This window comes from Mirounga leonina, unplaced genomic scaffold (assembly GCF_011800145.1).
Source record: "Mirounga leonina isolate KUSES-001 unplaced genomic scaffold, KU_Mleo_1.0 Mir_200, whole genome shotgun sequence".
NCBI classification, from domain to species: Eukaryota; Metazoa; Chordata; class Mammalia; order Carnivora; family Phocidae; genus Mirounga; species Mirounga leonina.
Window position 1 is genome coordinate 1,331,164 of NW_023270503.1, and position 15,664 is coordinate 1,346,827.

At 53.5% G+C, this 15,664-nt stretch overlaps 1 protein-coding gene across 3 annotated transcripts in view; it reads right to left on the reverse strand.

The window, feature by feature from the left end:
• The window catches only part of SGSM2 (small G protein signaling modulator 2), a 33,171-nt gene that overhangs the window by 10,522 nt on the left and 6,985 nt on the right, over positions 1 to 15,664 (reverse strand). For 2 of the 3 annotated variants that reach the window (XM_035027548.1, XM_035027546.1), the window contains exons 3-11: positions 5,544 to 5,706; positions 5,099 to 5,260; positions 4,751 to 4,818; positions 4,508 to 4,653; positions 4,035 to 4,169; positions 3,376 to 3,500; positions 2,944 to 3,011; positions 2,577 to 2,737; positions 2,288 to 2,414 (exon numbers count right to left, since the gene is read on the reverse strand). In XM_035027548.1, coding sequence (XP_034883439.1) covers positions 2,288 to 2,414; positions 2,577 to 2,737; positions 2,944 to 3,011; positions 3,376 to 3,500; positions 4,035 to 4,169; positions 4,508 to 4,653; positions 4,751 to 4,818; positions 5,099 to 5,260; positions 5,544 to 5,706 — 1,155 coding nt within the window. Of the gene's footprint in view, positions 1 to 534; positions 670 to 2,287; positions 2,415 to 2,576; positions 2,738 to 2,943; positions 3,012 to 3,375; positions 3,501 to 4,034; positions 4,170 to 4,507; positions 4,654 to 4,750; positions 4,819 to 5,098; positions 5,261 to 5,543; positions 5,707 to 15,664 lie in introns of all 3 variants that reach the window. The other variant, XM_035027547.1, reaches the window with a different exon arrangement.

The window sequence follows — 15,664 nt, forward strand, 5'->3', positions numbered from 1 at the left end:
CAGCCCTGGGTCTCTTTCCATGGTAGCTCCAACACCTCACCTGAGCCACAGGACTCATTCGTGTGAGCTGTCCAGCCCCCATCCCTGCCAGGGAGGGGCTGAACCTCTACCCTGTTTCTGTTAAGTCAGAAGTCAAAGGTCCAGGGCCGGGAGGCCAGTCTTCCCAGCCAGCAGGGGAGAAAGAAAGAGACAATGCCGCAGCTTGGCCAGCACGGCCCCCAGGAGTGGGTGTAGTGCTTGGAAAGACATTCGAGGTTCCCCAGAGGCGACCAGATAGTCACATCTTCCTACCAGAGGATCCTCACTCGCAGGCATGAAGCCCTCTCCCTTCCAGACTCATTGGGGAGCCCCGAGCCCCCTGCTCTTTGTACCATCCCCTCTTCTTGCCAGCGCCTCTTTCCGCCCTCCCTGACCTGCCTCCTGATGGGGGACCACCCCAGTCCCATAATGCCAACACTGCCGTCCGAGCCCCTGCGGTGGGTGGCAGGTGGGCCAGGGGATGGGGCGGGGCAGGGGCGGGGCAGGGATAAAAACCTTTCATCGGATTGGGAGCTGTGAGGTTCCGCGAGCAGATCATTGAGAGCATCGCGTGCAGTTTATCTTCCTCTTCCTCATCATCGTCCACCGAGGCCGCGCGGCTGGCCGCTAGGTGGTGGTAGTTAATAGTGACTGCTCAAAGAGAACAGCGAGAGAGGCAGAGGCATGAGGACCTGGTCCTGGCAGGAGGCACCAGACTCCCTCCTTACAAGGAGGGGACCAGGGTCTGGGTCGCCTCAAACCTGCTGGGCACTGAGAACGGGCTTGGGGGACCGAGAGCTGTCTGGATGATTTACGGGGGAGAGTGTGGAAGAGAGTGAGGGGAAGACGGCAGCTCCAGAGCTCCCCTGGAGGAGGCCCTGTCCAGGAAGAGCAGCAGACGGAGAGCTGACGGGGGGAGTAAGGGGAGTGAAAGACAGGGACCAGTGGGGACAGGCAGGCGGCTCAGGAGCTCCCTAGCCCTGGCCAAAGCAGGGCACGACTATTGGCAGACGGATCCCGATCGTTCTTCAGCTCATATCAGAGTCAGGCTGAAGCAAATCTGCAGGTTACCCCAGATCCCCCTCCTCAGACGTGAACCCCAACCTCCTCAAGGTCTGCCCAGCGCTGCACTTGAGCAGAGCCTCAGTCACTCCGCCGGGTTCCACCTCCCAGGGCCCTGGCTCGCCCTCTGGGGGTGCAGTCCTTGAAGCAAAGTGACCAGAACTGGGAGATGCCAAGGCTTAAAGAGGGGACGTGGAGACTGAGTCATCTCAGCCGCACAGCAGCCCAGGATTAAATGCCAGCTTTGCAAACACATTCTGACACAAGGCACGGTTCGTAGTTAGGCACCTCTGGGAGGGGGACCACCGCGGCTTGGGCCCATCAGTCCTGCTGGGGCCATCTGGGCTATGGCTGTGTGCTTGCCATCTCGGTTGTCCGTCTGCTAGGACAGAGACAACTCCCTGACAACTTCTGGCACCAGTTAGGAAATTTAGGGAGCAGGTAGTTCAGTTGGCAATAAATGCTCCGTGCTGGTAAATCCTCGGACCTCACCCCCAAGACCGGGGACTCTGGCCCTGAGAAACCTATAAGGGGCAATGGCACTCACACCAGAAAGGGAAATCCGGTGTTGGCGGATACCTACCCACAGGCCCCATGGACCCAAGGGTGTGCGTTCAGGTGCGGCAGGACCCATGAGAGCCAAGCCATCTCTCAGCACCCCCAGTCCCCAAGGTCCCCCAGCCAGCTCCAAGTTTCACCTTCTTCAGGTGCACCCCTACTTCAGCTAAAGCTCCTCTGACCAGTAGCTGGTCCGAGGAGGGCTCTGGCTCTAGGGGAGTCAGTGAACAATTTGCACCATGCAAAAAGAAGCACTGACCCTGCACCCAGGCTGCCTTGTGGAGGTCAGGCCGTGGGCCAGGGAGGAATGGAGTTCTCCAACTTCTCTTTATCTAGTCTCACCACATTTTTTTTTTCTTGGGCCAGGGCTGGAAAGGCTAAGAGAATACTGTACGATATTGGCTGAGCCAAGAATCTTGGGGTGACGAGGTGGGGGAAGACAGGTAGGTAGAAGAGAGGCAGCAGCTTCTCAGAGGGATGATCTGCAGGGGAAGGTCTGGTGAGAGGCTGAGTAATGAACCGCTCCTCTCCACCTGGCCTGGTCAGTGAGTGGACCCTGCCTGCTACGCCTCCTGGGTTAACACTGCACTCCGCTGCCTCCCTGAGCGTCTTTCTCGCTTCCTCCATGGATGAAGCTTGAGACACTCACTGTGCTCGTGCCTGTGGCCGGGGTAAATGATCCGGAACACGTAGTCTGTGGCCCACCCGGTGCCCATCTCCTCCACATCCACGGTCCGTATGCTGCTGCGTTTCCGTAGCTTGGGGAACACTTTCCCCTATGGAGGGAAGGGTGGGTGGTCGGCCTGTTCAGGGCAGTGTCTGATCCAAGGTCCCACCCAAGGCAGCCACTAAGAACTCCATGTGGGGAAAGGAAGGACGTGAGCAGAGAACCCCCCTCACACATCCCTTTACTCAGAGTGTCCCAAGCCCTGAGGTACCTTCCCCTGCTGCGTCCAGAGTGGGGGCTCTAGCTGGCCTCGGGGCAGCAGCCCATTCTCCAGGCAGGACAGAAAGGACAGCAGGTGTCCTCCCTGTGGGAAGTGCAGCGGTGGCCTCTGGATGCCATCCTGGCTCACCAGCACGAGCGTGCCGCCACTCTCTGTGGGGTGTACACGGGTGGGTGAGGCTAGGCCTCCCTGAGACCCCTTGGTCATCACCACAGCCCAGTCAGCCAGGCCTCCCAACTGGGTGCATGGGCATGACAGGAGGAGGACAAGACATCCAATGGGCCGTGCACGGTATGTGGCCGGGAGAGGGCAGTCTCTCTCTCTCCTCAACCCTGTGCCCAGGACAAGGGAGGCTCACTTTGCTGGTGGCAGTGGATGCAGACGATCTGACTGAGGGGGACAACCAGGGCATAGTCCCAGTAAACGCTGGAAAGGAACCAGATCGATGTCACTGTGTTGCAAGGCCTGTCGTCCCGCTTTCTTCATTTCCCACCGCCAAACCCTGTAAAACGACCCTGAAGACAGGAGGACCGTGGCCGAGAAGTGACCTCAGCCAGCCATGTCCGTCTGGGCCCCTGCTGTCATGGCACAGAGCCTGGCAGTCTCAGCTGCCTAAAGCTTGGCTCGGGCAAACCTCTTCATGCCCAGCCTGGCTTGATCTTAGAGAGCTTGGGAATCTCTCCAGGCAGCCTATTCCTGCAATTCTTGGCATCGGGATAAGGAGTGAGTCCTGCCTCCCGGAGCGAGCGGAGTCTGTCCACCCCCCTGCCTGGAGTCCCAGAGCCCCCACCTTTTCTCCAACTCGGAGTCCCCCAGAGTCCCGTTCATGAGCTGGTTGGGGGTCCACTTCAGAGTTAGGCTCTCTGCAGACTGGTGCAGGGAGAGGTAGCCAGGGACAGCCTCCATGTCCTCCTTCTATGGGGAGGAGACACAGCAGAAGGCAGAGGTGACAAGGTGCTGAGGCTCCCAGGAGAGGCCTATGAGACATAAGCTCCCAGCAGGAGCTGGGGAGCCTGAGCTAGTAGTCACAGGATCCTGGAGTGGAGGCCAGGAGGAAGGACGGGAGAACATGAGCCACACGCAGATGTGGGCATCTCCTCTCCCCGGCTGGCCTCGTGCTACTGGCCCTGTCCTGTCAGCCTCCCGGACGCCAGGTATTTCCTGGGCCAGCCGTACCCAAGCCAGGTGTTCACCCTGCCTGCCGCTTGCCATTCCCACCTTTGGACAGCCTGGTTCTCAGCGAGCAGGGCAGATGCTAACTAACTGAGTTGGCTCCTGCCAACTCAAGGCTGGGCACGAGGCATGTGAAACTGTGAAGTGAGGGGTAGGGCCCTTCTCCCCCCTTCTCTCTAGTCAAGCCTCTGAGGAAGGGGACTTTCCAGTCAGGGGAAAGTTCCAGTCCTGGGCCTTTCAGAAGAGGGAGAGGGGGTGGGCATTAAGTTCGCTTACCGGCTGCACCAGCACGTTGTTCTTGCCATAGAGCAGGCGTGTCCTGGAATTCTGGTGCAGGGACTCCACATACTCACGGGCGCAGGCAGCCAGCCTGTCTTCTGACGCACTGCCACTTGAATGCCGCTTCCGAATCTGGGCAGAAAGGCACAGCTCAGCGCCCAGCCCTGCGAAATCCGCCTCAGACAACCTGAGGCCTCCATGCAGAGCCTCTCTACCTGACCCAGGGGTCCATTCTGTCCGGGGTCTGCTCTCGGCCGCCCTCTGCTCTCCAGCCATGGACCAGTGATAGGCTCCTGGCATTTATATAAGTGCCAGCAGGGATAAATGGCTCTCCTGAGGTAGCCACGACCTTGGTGCATCTCTAAGGTCCAGCCTGTGTCTGCAAGGAACATGGAGGCCAAGCTGCCCTTCCCTACAGGCCCATGGGCATAGCCTGGATAAGTATAAGGGGTGGGGAGAGGGATACCTACTCCTAGGGCTGGGCGCTTTGCAGGGGAGTCCTGGCGACTGGGGGGACCCCGGATACGGTGCCTCTGGACCAGCTCATCAGCAGAGGGGTCAGTCCAGTAGTGATCAGCTGTCTTGAGCTTGGTGTACTCCAAGGCACAGGGTCCCACTGTGAAGACAGGGACAGTTAGCACAGATGGTGCCCCCTCAGCACCTGCCCCTCAGCCCCCACTGGCCCAGCACGGGCCTCTCTGCTCTCAGCTCACCTAGAAGAGAGGCCAAGATGGGGCCAAACACAGGATCTGCCAGTAAAGCCTCCTTCTCGTAGTACTTGCTGCCAGGGGGAGAGACAGACTCATTCCAGGGCAATCAAGCCCACCAAGTACGGACATCCCCACAAAGACCCTTTCGTGTGAGTCACTAAGAAGAAATGAGTCCACAAGGACTGAGCTTTGGAGGGTGCCCTGTGTGGTCTATGCTTTCCGGGTGCTAGAGGGGAAGACGGGCATGCCTATACACTGCTGGGGACAATCACGCATGCTGAGGGGGAGGGCTGAAGGACTGCTCAGGAGGTGAGCCCCAGGGAGGGGCTGCTTGGGGGATGGGGCAGTCACCTGCAGTTCTCCACCAGGTACTGCATGACCCTGTCCAACACTTTCTCGATGAGCGCTGTGCGCACCCATATGTGCTTTAAGGCCTGTAGGCTGAGAGCTGGGCCCTTCCCGCTGGCAGAGCCCTGTCTCCGCAGGGCATCCTGGTTGCCTGCTAAGGGTTTCCTGCAAAGAGAGGGTGGGCTTCAGGAGTGGAGGGCCTGGGAGTAAGCCCCAGATAGGTGGTGTTAGGAGCAGAGTTTGGTGCCCCAAGAACCCAGAGGACTGACTAAGATGAGGGGTTGAAGTGGGGCCTTGTGTCCAAAAGGAGCCACCCCCCCACCCTTAGGCTGGTCTCTCACCCAAGGGACCCTGCAAGAAATGAGCCCAGGAAGCCAACCTGGGAGGGAGCAAATGACAAGTGCAAAGAGCAGAAGGGAGTGATGGCAGGAGCTGGCCCAGGACTCACCTGCCCTCTACTTGCTGCTGCAGCTCCTGTACCTTGTGGCAAATCTCCCCAGCCACTGGGCATGTCTTTCCCACCTTGGTGAACAGGGCCGCCATCTTGTCACTGCGCAGGAAGCCCGCAGCACGGCGTCTCAGCTGATGTAGGAGGCAAGCCTCCACTGCACCTGAGCCACAAGGAAAACCAGCACCTGAGCCTGGGCACGAGGGGGAAAGGGAGAAACACTCCTCTTCCAGGAGTGGGAGGAGGAGGGAGAGGTTGGGAGGAGGGGGAGAGGTTTCAGTCAGAGGCAGGCCAGGGAGGACCTGCAGGGGCTGACATGCCATACCATCCCTCGCCTGGTGGGCACATGCCTCCTGTGTGCAGCACTGCCCCAGCACTGTGAGGACCAAAGCTGCCAGTTCCAGTGGCTCCTCCCCCCGCCCACGAGGGCAAGCATGGACAGCACCGACAGGACAGGAGATGCAGGGAGCACACGGCCCAGCAGCCCTCCCGGAAAGCATGGATGATGTGGTTGCTAAGGAACAGGGCTATGGGAAGGAGGTGAAATATGGATGAGGCCACTACAGAGATCAGACCCAACAGCGGCTCCTGAATTATTGATGAGCCCTGCAGCCGAGAGAGATTTCTATTTCCCATGCTGGGAGGATTTCCCTTCACTCATTCATGTGTTTAGGGGCTAGGCTTATACTCTCCATCTGGATCCTGCAGGGAGGAAAGGACTTTGGGGGAAAAGGGTGGGGAGTTGCCCCAGCCATGTGTAGAGTCTAAAAATATTAGTATGTATGGGCGGGGGGGTGCTCGGCCATTATGAGGGAAAGGCCCAGAAAGGGGAAGGGAGTTGATCACAGTCATGGAGTGGCAGAGCCAGAACCATGACCCAGGACCTCAAACCCTGGCCCAGTCCCTTTCACTTCCTCCAGGTGTGTTGGGGGGCCCACAGGTGGGAGGAGGAGCGCTCCCCTCATGTCACAGGTGCTCTTTCTTTTTTTTTTTTTTAAAGATTTTATTTATTTATTTGAGAGAGAGAATGAGATAGAGAGAGCATGAGAGGGGGAAGGGTCAGAGGGAGAAGCAGACTCCCCGCTGAGCAGGGTGCCCGATGCGGGACTCGATCCCGGGTCTCCAGGATCATGACCTGAGCCAAAGGCAGTCGCTTAACCAACTGAGCCACCCAGGCGCCCACAGGTGCTCTTTCTATACGGATTGACAACAGTGCTCTGCCGCAGATCGGAGTCAGAACAGGGTCTGGAGCTTAGCACGGCCACTCACCGCCCTGGGAAACGTGGGGGAAAACACTCTGAGCCTGTTTTCATCTACAAAATGGGGCTACTTCTCAGGACTGGCATGAAGCGTTGCATGGGACGAACGGGGTAAACTCCATGCACGAGTCTGGCTCCCAGAAAGCACTCCGTCCTTGTTGGTTCCCGAGTCCTCAGCCCTTTTGGGCGAGATCCTGTTCCACAGTTAACCTGCAAGGGCTGCGTTTTTGCAAGACCTCTCCCTGGCAGGAAGAGGATAGGGGGGCCACAGGCTGCCCAGGGGTGGGTGGAGATGCCGCTCTCTCAGGAAGACAGGAACTAAGGCCCCATCAACTTGACTGTGACTAGTGTTGTTAGAATATGAAGCCTGGCCTCAGGAAATAACCACTTTCCCAGGCTCTCACCTGGTTTTTGTTCTCATTTTCAGTAACTGACAGGCAGTCACTGCTGTCCTTAGGAGTTTTGTCTGGGGGCACCTGGGTGGCTCAGTCGTTAAGCGTCTGCCTTCAGCTCAGGTCATGATCCCAGGGTCCTGGGATCGAGCCCCACATCGGGCTCCCTGCTCCACGGGAAGCCTGCTTCTCCCTCTCCAACTCCCCCTGCTTGTGTTCCTGCTCTCGCTGTGTCTCTGTCAAATAAATAAATAAACCTTTAAAAAAAAGAGTTTTGTCTGGCCCTCTCTGGTACTGAAGTCAAGAAGTTGGAAAGAATCCCGGGGACTGACCTGGATGCTGGACCAGGTAAGAGCATCCCAAGGGAGGGGAAACAAGGCAGGACCCTCCCTCTTCTAGGAGCTTCCTGCTGGGCTCTTCCCTGCTCAGGCCTCAGAGGACTTTATTTTACAAGGCCCAGCTTTTCCCTCACAGCATGTTCACACATGTATGTGCACAAGTGTATACAGATATACCTATACACATATCATGTGTGTATGGGGCATGTGGGAGAATCTCTACTTGTGTCCACATACTCCACTCCATGACTGTCCCCTTGGTCCCTGGAGGTCCTGGGTGGCCCTGGTCACTTGGTCCTGGGGTTGCAGCACCTGTAGGAAAGTGGTGGCCATTTCCTGGGATTGCACTCCCTGTTCAGAGTGGGAGAGAAGCAGCACTGAACACGGCCAGAGTGGCAGGAGGTGGCACCAGTCCTGGAGGGATCATGTGCCTCAGTGATGTGACTAACTGCTGGCATAATGAGCCATTAGCCTTCCCACCTTCCCCAGGAGATTGCAAATGCAGCCAGGCTGGGGAGCCTGGGAATGGTGGGTAGCAGCGCTCCCATCCCGCCTGGCCTCCCCCACACTCTCAGGCAGCCTATGAGCACAGGCATTAGGGTTCTCTGGGGTGAGCAGAGGCATCCCTCAGCAATTACAGCAAGTAGAGAATATCGAGAGAAGCCCAAGCATCATGCCCAGGACCATCCTGCTCACCCCATAGCCCCTAAGTCCCTTCTGTGAAATGTAGGCAAGGTGCCAGGCAATATCTGAGGAAGGAGAAATCTTTACCTTCCAAGCAATGTAAACAACCCTCTATGCCAGGTATTCTTAACCCAGTTCCAAGGGCTCCTTGGCCAGTGACTGTTCAAACTATACTTGTCCTTCCCCATTCCCACAGGGCTGTCTGCCCCTTAGTCCTCCAAAAGTCAGCACATGCAATGAAAAATATTGCGTGCAGCATGCAGAGAAAATAGTAATAACAATAACACTAATAATCATTGAGAACTACTATCCTAAGAGGAAAATCATCGGTGTGCTCCAGCATGCTTACCTGAGTGTTTTTCTGGATACAGTATCTATGATTTTTAGCTTCTAAAAGGGGTACTTGATCCCCAAAAGCTTTAGAATCCTTGCTCTAAGACTTTTGGGTTGAGCTGAACCACAGACAGCTACACTGGTCAAAACTCAGAGGTGCAAGTATAAAGACTCTCCCTGCCCCACAATGTACAGCGAACACCACTCAGAACTCAGTTGCAGCGCCATCAGCAATGAGGTCCAATTCTCTCGCTGCCCTTGCTCCCCAGGGAGGGCCTCTCACAGACTGTCAAGCACCCCTTCCCAGGAGAAACCATCCAGAGGCCCATGCCTCGCCTTTCCTGACCGAACCAGAGCACCAAGCAGAACTCCAGCACCTTATTCCGCTTTCTGCCCCAGACTGCCACCATGACCCCTCCCCAGGGTAGAAGGCTGTGGCAGGAGATGGTCATCATGGCTTAAGCACCAAGTCAACCCATCCCATCCTCCTTCTGTTTTTTTTTAAAAGATATTATTTATTTATTTGTCGGAGACAGAGAGACAGAGACAGAGAGAGAGAGAGAGGAAGAGTACAAGCAGGGGGAGGGGCAGAGGGAGAAGCAGGCTCCCTGCTGAGCAAAGAGCCCAATGCGGGACTCGATCCTAGGACCCCGGGATCATGACCTGAGCCGAAGGCAGACGCTTAACCGACTGAGCCACCCAGGCGCCCCACCCATCCTCCTTCTAAGTGAAGGCTCAGGAACCCCTGTTCCACTAGGTCCCGGTACCACCTACAGCAACCCTAGATCCACCAGAAGAGGGGTGAGACATCCCTGACATCATCTAGCTCATTTCATATGGGACAAATGTGTACTAGTTAATACAAATCAACACTATTTTTGGTCATTGGTTGTACTGGAAAGGTTTGGGTGAATAAAGAGAAACAAAACAGAAAGACATGGTTCAATAAGCACAACCCTCTCACTCCTCACCTTGGTCTTCCAGTAGAACTTTGGAGCTATGGTGCCAGATGAGCCCATGGTACCCTCTCTACTCTGTCATCCCATCCCCCTGACAAGAAGGCTCAGGGAACTACAAGAACCTTGCTGTGGACATCTCTCCCAAAAGCCCTGGCACCATCTTCCCGGAGAAAAGCTTGGACTGATAGGCCGAGACTAGCCCTGGAACTTTCCCTCACCAACCTCTGATGTCCCAATAAGGTCTATTAAGTTACGGGGCTTAACAAATGCTAAATGGGCTGGAGATCACAAGTGCTAACAGAAGCCTCTAGGGCCCCTTCCCACAAATCCTTACACACTGATTTAACCATTCCAAGGAGTCCAGTTTAGAATAGAGGAGACACTGGTAGACAGAGATAGAAGGGACCCGGGAAGTTACTAGATCTTCTCAGACCTCGCTGTGGGGACAGCTGACTGGCACCATGCACCACTCCTGGGAAGACAATGTGGTACTGTCCATCAGTAGTGCAGATAACCTCTGACCTGGTAACCCCTCTTCTAAGAACCTAGTCCACAGATATACCTGCAAGAGACTGGAAACTATCCTCATGTCCATCAGTGGGGACAGGTTAAGTAAATATGGTGTATTCACACAACGGATTATTATACAGTTCTGAAAACGAGGGAAGATGCTTTCTAGGAACTAACAATGAAAAGTTTCCTAAAGCAAGATGCAGGGCAGTGTGATTGCATACCTTTTCATTACAAAAAGGGTGTGTATGGGGGAAACAAAGAATATAATTTCTTTTACTAGGATAAAAAATTCTGGAAGGATGCATAAGAAGCAAAAGTGGTAGCGGTTACCTGGGGGGAGATGGGTAAGTAGAGGGAAAGTGCGATGTGAATGGAGCCAAGTAAAGGAGTAAACTTTACACCGTATAACTTCTGTACAGTTTTGATTTATGAACCAGGTAATATATTATCAAATCAGAATAATAATTATAATAAACAGGTGACCATTCCAACCCAGATACCATGATTCTATTATGAGATGATGCTACAAACTTTCTCTAGCCTGGAGGTGAATCAAAACTCACAAAACCCAGAAAGGCTGGGTCTGTCCATGGGCACCCAGTCCTTCACCAGCTCCCTCAGCAATCCCTCCCAACTGGCTTGGTTCCCCACCCCCACAAGAGCACCAGGGCTCTGCTTAGCGTAGCCACAGGTGATCTGCGCTAAGGCAAGGACCAGAGAAAATTCAGTGGGCTGGGACAAGCTGTGGTATCTCCAGGGCCCATAAGAATGGACTAAAACGATGGCTGCCCAGGACATGCAGCAGTGGTTGAGAAGGGTCCTCCAACAGCCCAGGGAGCTTCAGCAACAACCCTGGCTCTCACATACATACCTATTTTAAAATTGCGCTCAGCAGCCAAGGGGCCTGGTAATAGAGGGATCCACCGAATGGCCTTCGGAGAACTAGGCCAGTTGGTTGAGACACAGGGACACTGCATCCAGAGTCAGCACAGCCTGACATGAAGGCTAAGCCCAAGGCTCTGAGCCAAGAAGGGATGGTAACGGGAAGAGCAGGCTGCTCGCCCACCTCTGCTGGCTGCCATCTGTGCAACGGGGGAGTTGGGTGGTTGTAGTTTCCATAGAGAATCCAAGTGAGGAAAGTGAGGGGTGGAGCAGTCAGCCACAGGTGGCTGGTTTGGATCCTGGAGTTTTTGAGGATACTACTTAGAGCAGAATTTTTATTTTTAAAAATTTTTATTATTATTATTATTATTTTTTTAAGATTTTATTTATTTATTTGAGAGAGAGAGTGAGAGAGAGCACATGAGAGGGGGGAGGGCCAGAGGGAGAAGCAGACTCCCTGCCGAGCAGGGAGCCCGATGTGGGACTCGATCCCGGGACTCCAGGACCATGACCTGAGCCGAAGGCAGTCGCCCAACCAACTGAGCCACCCAGGTGCCCTAAATTTTTATTATTATTAAAAATATTTTATTTATTTATTTGAGAGAGAGAGTGTGCGCATGAGCGGGGGGGTAGGGGCAGACTCCCCGCTGAGCAGGGAGCCGGATGCGGGGCTCAATCCCAGGACCCCAGGGTCATGACCCCGAGCTGAAGGCAGATGCTTAACCAACTGAGCCACCCAGGCGCCACTTAAAAGGGTAATCCCTATGCTCAACGTGGGGCTCAAACTCACGACCCTGAGATCAAGAGGCGCATGCTCCACGAGCTGAGCTAGCCGGGTGCCCCCAGAGCAGAATTTTTAAAAGCTGAATGGTTTGGATGCAGCAGCCTCTCTGGAGGTAAAGGAATGGGTGGGATGGGCAGCCTTTTTTTTAAGGCGGAACTTCCTCCAACTGCCAATGGGAGAAATCAATATTTTGTCTGTAGCAGATGAAGTGGGAAGAGCAAAGGGGAGAGGGCAGGCATCCCCCACCTCTGTCCTCCCCACTTCCCTGGCTGGCTATTTCCACCCAGGATCTACAGCAGCTGTTTTGACCCGGAACGAGCATTTCTATGGTAACTAGAGTATATTTTCTGTCTGCCGGCACTAGTAACGCTGACTGCTTCAGCTTTCAGGGGCAGTCAGCCTGGTTCGATGCCCTAAGACAAGAAAGCAACTCTCCCATTCAGACTTTCTTCGTGAGGAGAAAGCACTGCCCTGATAATCCAGAACCTGGCAGGTGAGGAAAATGAAATTCCTCCCACATACATCTATCTTCTTCGCCCCGATGGAGACACAGGGCAGAATCTGCATGGACAGCACTCACAATGGCTTTCCAGGGAACCGGGCCAGTGCTGGCCTCGCTCAGCTCAGCGAGGACCCACTGTCTCCCAGAGTATCTCTGAACACCCCGAGTCCACTGTTCGGTGACCTGAGCCATGTCTCCACAAGGGCCAACTGCTCCGCAATGCCCCACACCTCAAGGCTCCTCTCCTAGGTAGGCCACACGGGTGGACCCATCCCTGGTAGCACGGGCTTTGGAGCCAGACGGATATGGCTTCAAACTCTGGCTCCTTTCCCTACTAGCTATTTGACTTTGTGCAAAGCACTAAATCTCTCTGAGCTTCAGCTGCAATGAGGGAAAGGAACAGGTCCCATCTCAGTAGGTTTTGAGTGACTACAAGCAACAGGCTATGCAGAAGTGCAAAAGGCTCCTTTATTACTTCTCAGGTACCCTGAAGGTGATCATTAGCATTGGTGTCTTTCTCCCTGCACCCCTGCCTTTTTCCTGTCCCTACAGATGGTCTGGCTGTGCTCCTCTCTAAGGCACCCTGTCTACCTACACATTGGGTTTTAGCCCCTTTCACCTCTCAAGAACATCATTCCAGCAAACACCACTTCTCTTCCCTGTATCTTTAATGTTTTCCCATTAGGTTCTTCCCATTTGTACATAAACATTCTGTAACTTCTCCAACTTAAAACAAAAACAAAAAAACCCCACCACCACTACCACCTCCCTTGGCCCTATATCCCCATTCAGGTATTGAACCATTTAGCTGCTCCCCTTCATGTAAAATTTCTCAGGAGAGTTGTCTATACTCCCTATATCTCTTCCTCCTCTTTAAAAAAAAAAAACAAAAAACTTCACTATGGAAAATTCCAAATATATACAAAAGTAAAGAGGATGACAGAATGAACACCATGTACCCATCACCTAACTCAAGCAGTGGTCAAGTCATGACCCATCTTGTTTCAGCTATACCACCCCCAACTGCTTTTTCACTTATCCCCAGGTTATTTTGAAGCAAATTTTAGATATCATATATTTTTATCTATGACTACTTCAGTAGGTATCTGTAAAAGATGACTCTTTAAAAAAGAGATATATAATACCTTGATTGCACCTACAAAATTAATAAAAATTTCTTAATATTATTGAGTTCCTGGAGTTCAAATTTCTCTAATTGTTTAGATGCTCCAAACTCTCAGAAACATGGATTCTCGAATGAAATCCTGGAGCAGGTTCTAGAAGGCTTGATGGGGAAGGTTATAGGATCACTTTTTTTTTTAAAATTCCAATGTAATTAACATGCGATGTTATATTAGTTTCAGATGTAAAACCTACCGATTCAACAGTTCTATATATTATTCAGTGCTCACCATGGTAAGTGTCCTCTTAATCCCCTTCACCTATTTCACCCATCTCCCCACCCTGTAGGATCACTTTGAAGAACAAAGTAGAAAGTTGCTGGTGGTGGTGATGATGATAGCGGCAACATTTACTGAGCACCTACTGTGTACCTGGCTCCATGCTGTGTGCTTTACCTGTGTCACTCCGTTGGTCCTCACATCAACCCTCTGGGGTAGGTTCAGAGCTGCTGAGTAACCGGCCATGGTCACACATTTAGTGTCTGGGCTACAGACCACCACCATAGGCCCACAGCCTCGTCCCAATGCAGGGTGAGAGGAGTCACTTCCCCACAGGGGCCTTCCTTCCTATTCGATTTTTTGCAGGTGAAAGGCAGAAGCCAGATACCCTGAGAATGAGCTGTTCATTCAGTATGGGTGGGAAGAAGAGAGAAGGAATCCCTTTCACAGACTAAAAACTGCCTGGAGTCTGAATCTCAGCATGTGCTGAAATAGCTCTGGCTGCAACGTCTCAGGTGAGAGGCAATCCTTCCAGAGCACCTGCTTCTCTCCCAGCTCATTAGCATCCCCTCACCATTCCCCAGAGGAGCTCACCGCAGCCGACCTTCCAGTCTAATGAAAGCTGCTTAGCAACCGGGAGCGGGTTGTTAATAAAGCCCTGCTGCTCTTCCCAGCTCCACAGACTCCACCCCTGTCTCCCATCACAGCCCATCTTCAGCCCGAAGCAACAATCCGCAGATTGCGGATGTGCGCAGGGAGAGCTGGGACCCCAGTGACTGAGGGGCAGGACTGACCTGGGCCTGGGCCCTGCCCCCAATGCCTTGCGTGCGGAGCGGAAGAGACATTACGAGTCTGAGAACCTGCTGTGCCAGGCCAGCTCTGTAAACCTGTTTTACCCAGCAAAGGTTAAAATCCAAACTCAGTGCCCAATCAGAGCAGAGCACACAGAAATACTGTGGAGGCAGCCACACCTAGCCGTGAGCCCGAGGAAGGGCAGATCCAGAGAAATGGCGGCTTCTCCAGTGCTCAAGGGTTGATGCCTGAATTACCTCAGATCCCTGACGGGAAGAGAGTAAAGTGTCCTCTTTAAGCATTGTATATTATTATTACAAATGCAGAGTTCAAAGGCGAAATCTGGGACAGTTTGGTGTTTAACCTAACCTTGAGTTGCCCAAAAGCAAAAGTTAAAAGCACCATGGGACACATGACTGGCTCAACAGGAGGAGACTCTTGATCTTGGGTATGTGAGTTTAAGCCCTACGTGGGGTACTTATAAAATAAATAAAACTTAAAAAAAGTTAAAAGCACCTTGCCCTTGGGGTAGGAGGTGGCAGGAGACATCAGCTTACATCTGGGGATTTAAGAAGCCACAGGAAAAACAAGGTGCATTAATTTGATTCAACAGTAGGTCTTTATATTAAACATTTCAAAGACCATTTTATGAAATGAAATGCAAACTTGACAAGCCTTTTTAAGATAAAAAAGTGAGATATCAGAGACCCCTTTCCTACAGTGGTGGGTTTGGGCCTACTCCCCAAGCCCCAGCCTCTGGCTGCGGGCCTGATCCTGACAGCCATGCTGTGTGGTTGGAGAACAGCACACAGAGAAGCCCTCCCCACTGCCAGCCAGGGCTTGCCCAGCAAAGCTTCCTCACAAGGTTTCCACCTATAGGGGCCTGACCAGCTTCTGGACAAACAGGTTTAGGAACAACCACAGCACACACACAAGAAACACACACTTCTCGCCAGTCCTGGGAGTCTGCCTCCTCCCGTGGGTAATAGAAACAGGGGTCTGGCACAACTTTCCTGGGTTTGCCCAGGGTCAGGGCTCGCCCCCGGGATTCTTCAGTTCCATTTCTAAGGCTCTCCAGGAAGAGTCTTGTTTCCAGTTCAAGTATCTCTACTCGAAGGAAGCTGAGAGCAGCTCATCTTGCCGAGGCCCTGCCCTCCCCTGCCAAGAACAGAGGGGCCCAGGGCCCCAGTGCTCTCCAAGGCTCTAGGGAATGTGGCCACTCCGTGGTTAATCCAACCTCCACAGCTTTTGCTCTGCTCAGATCTCTCAGTACCTTCTCTGCA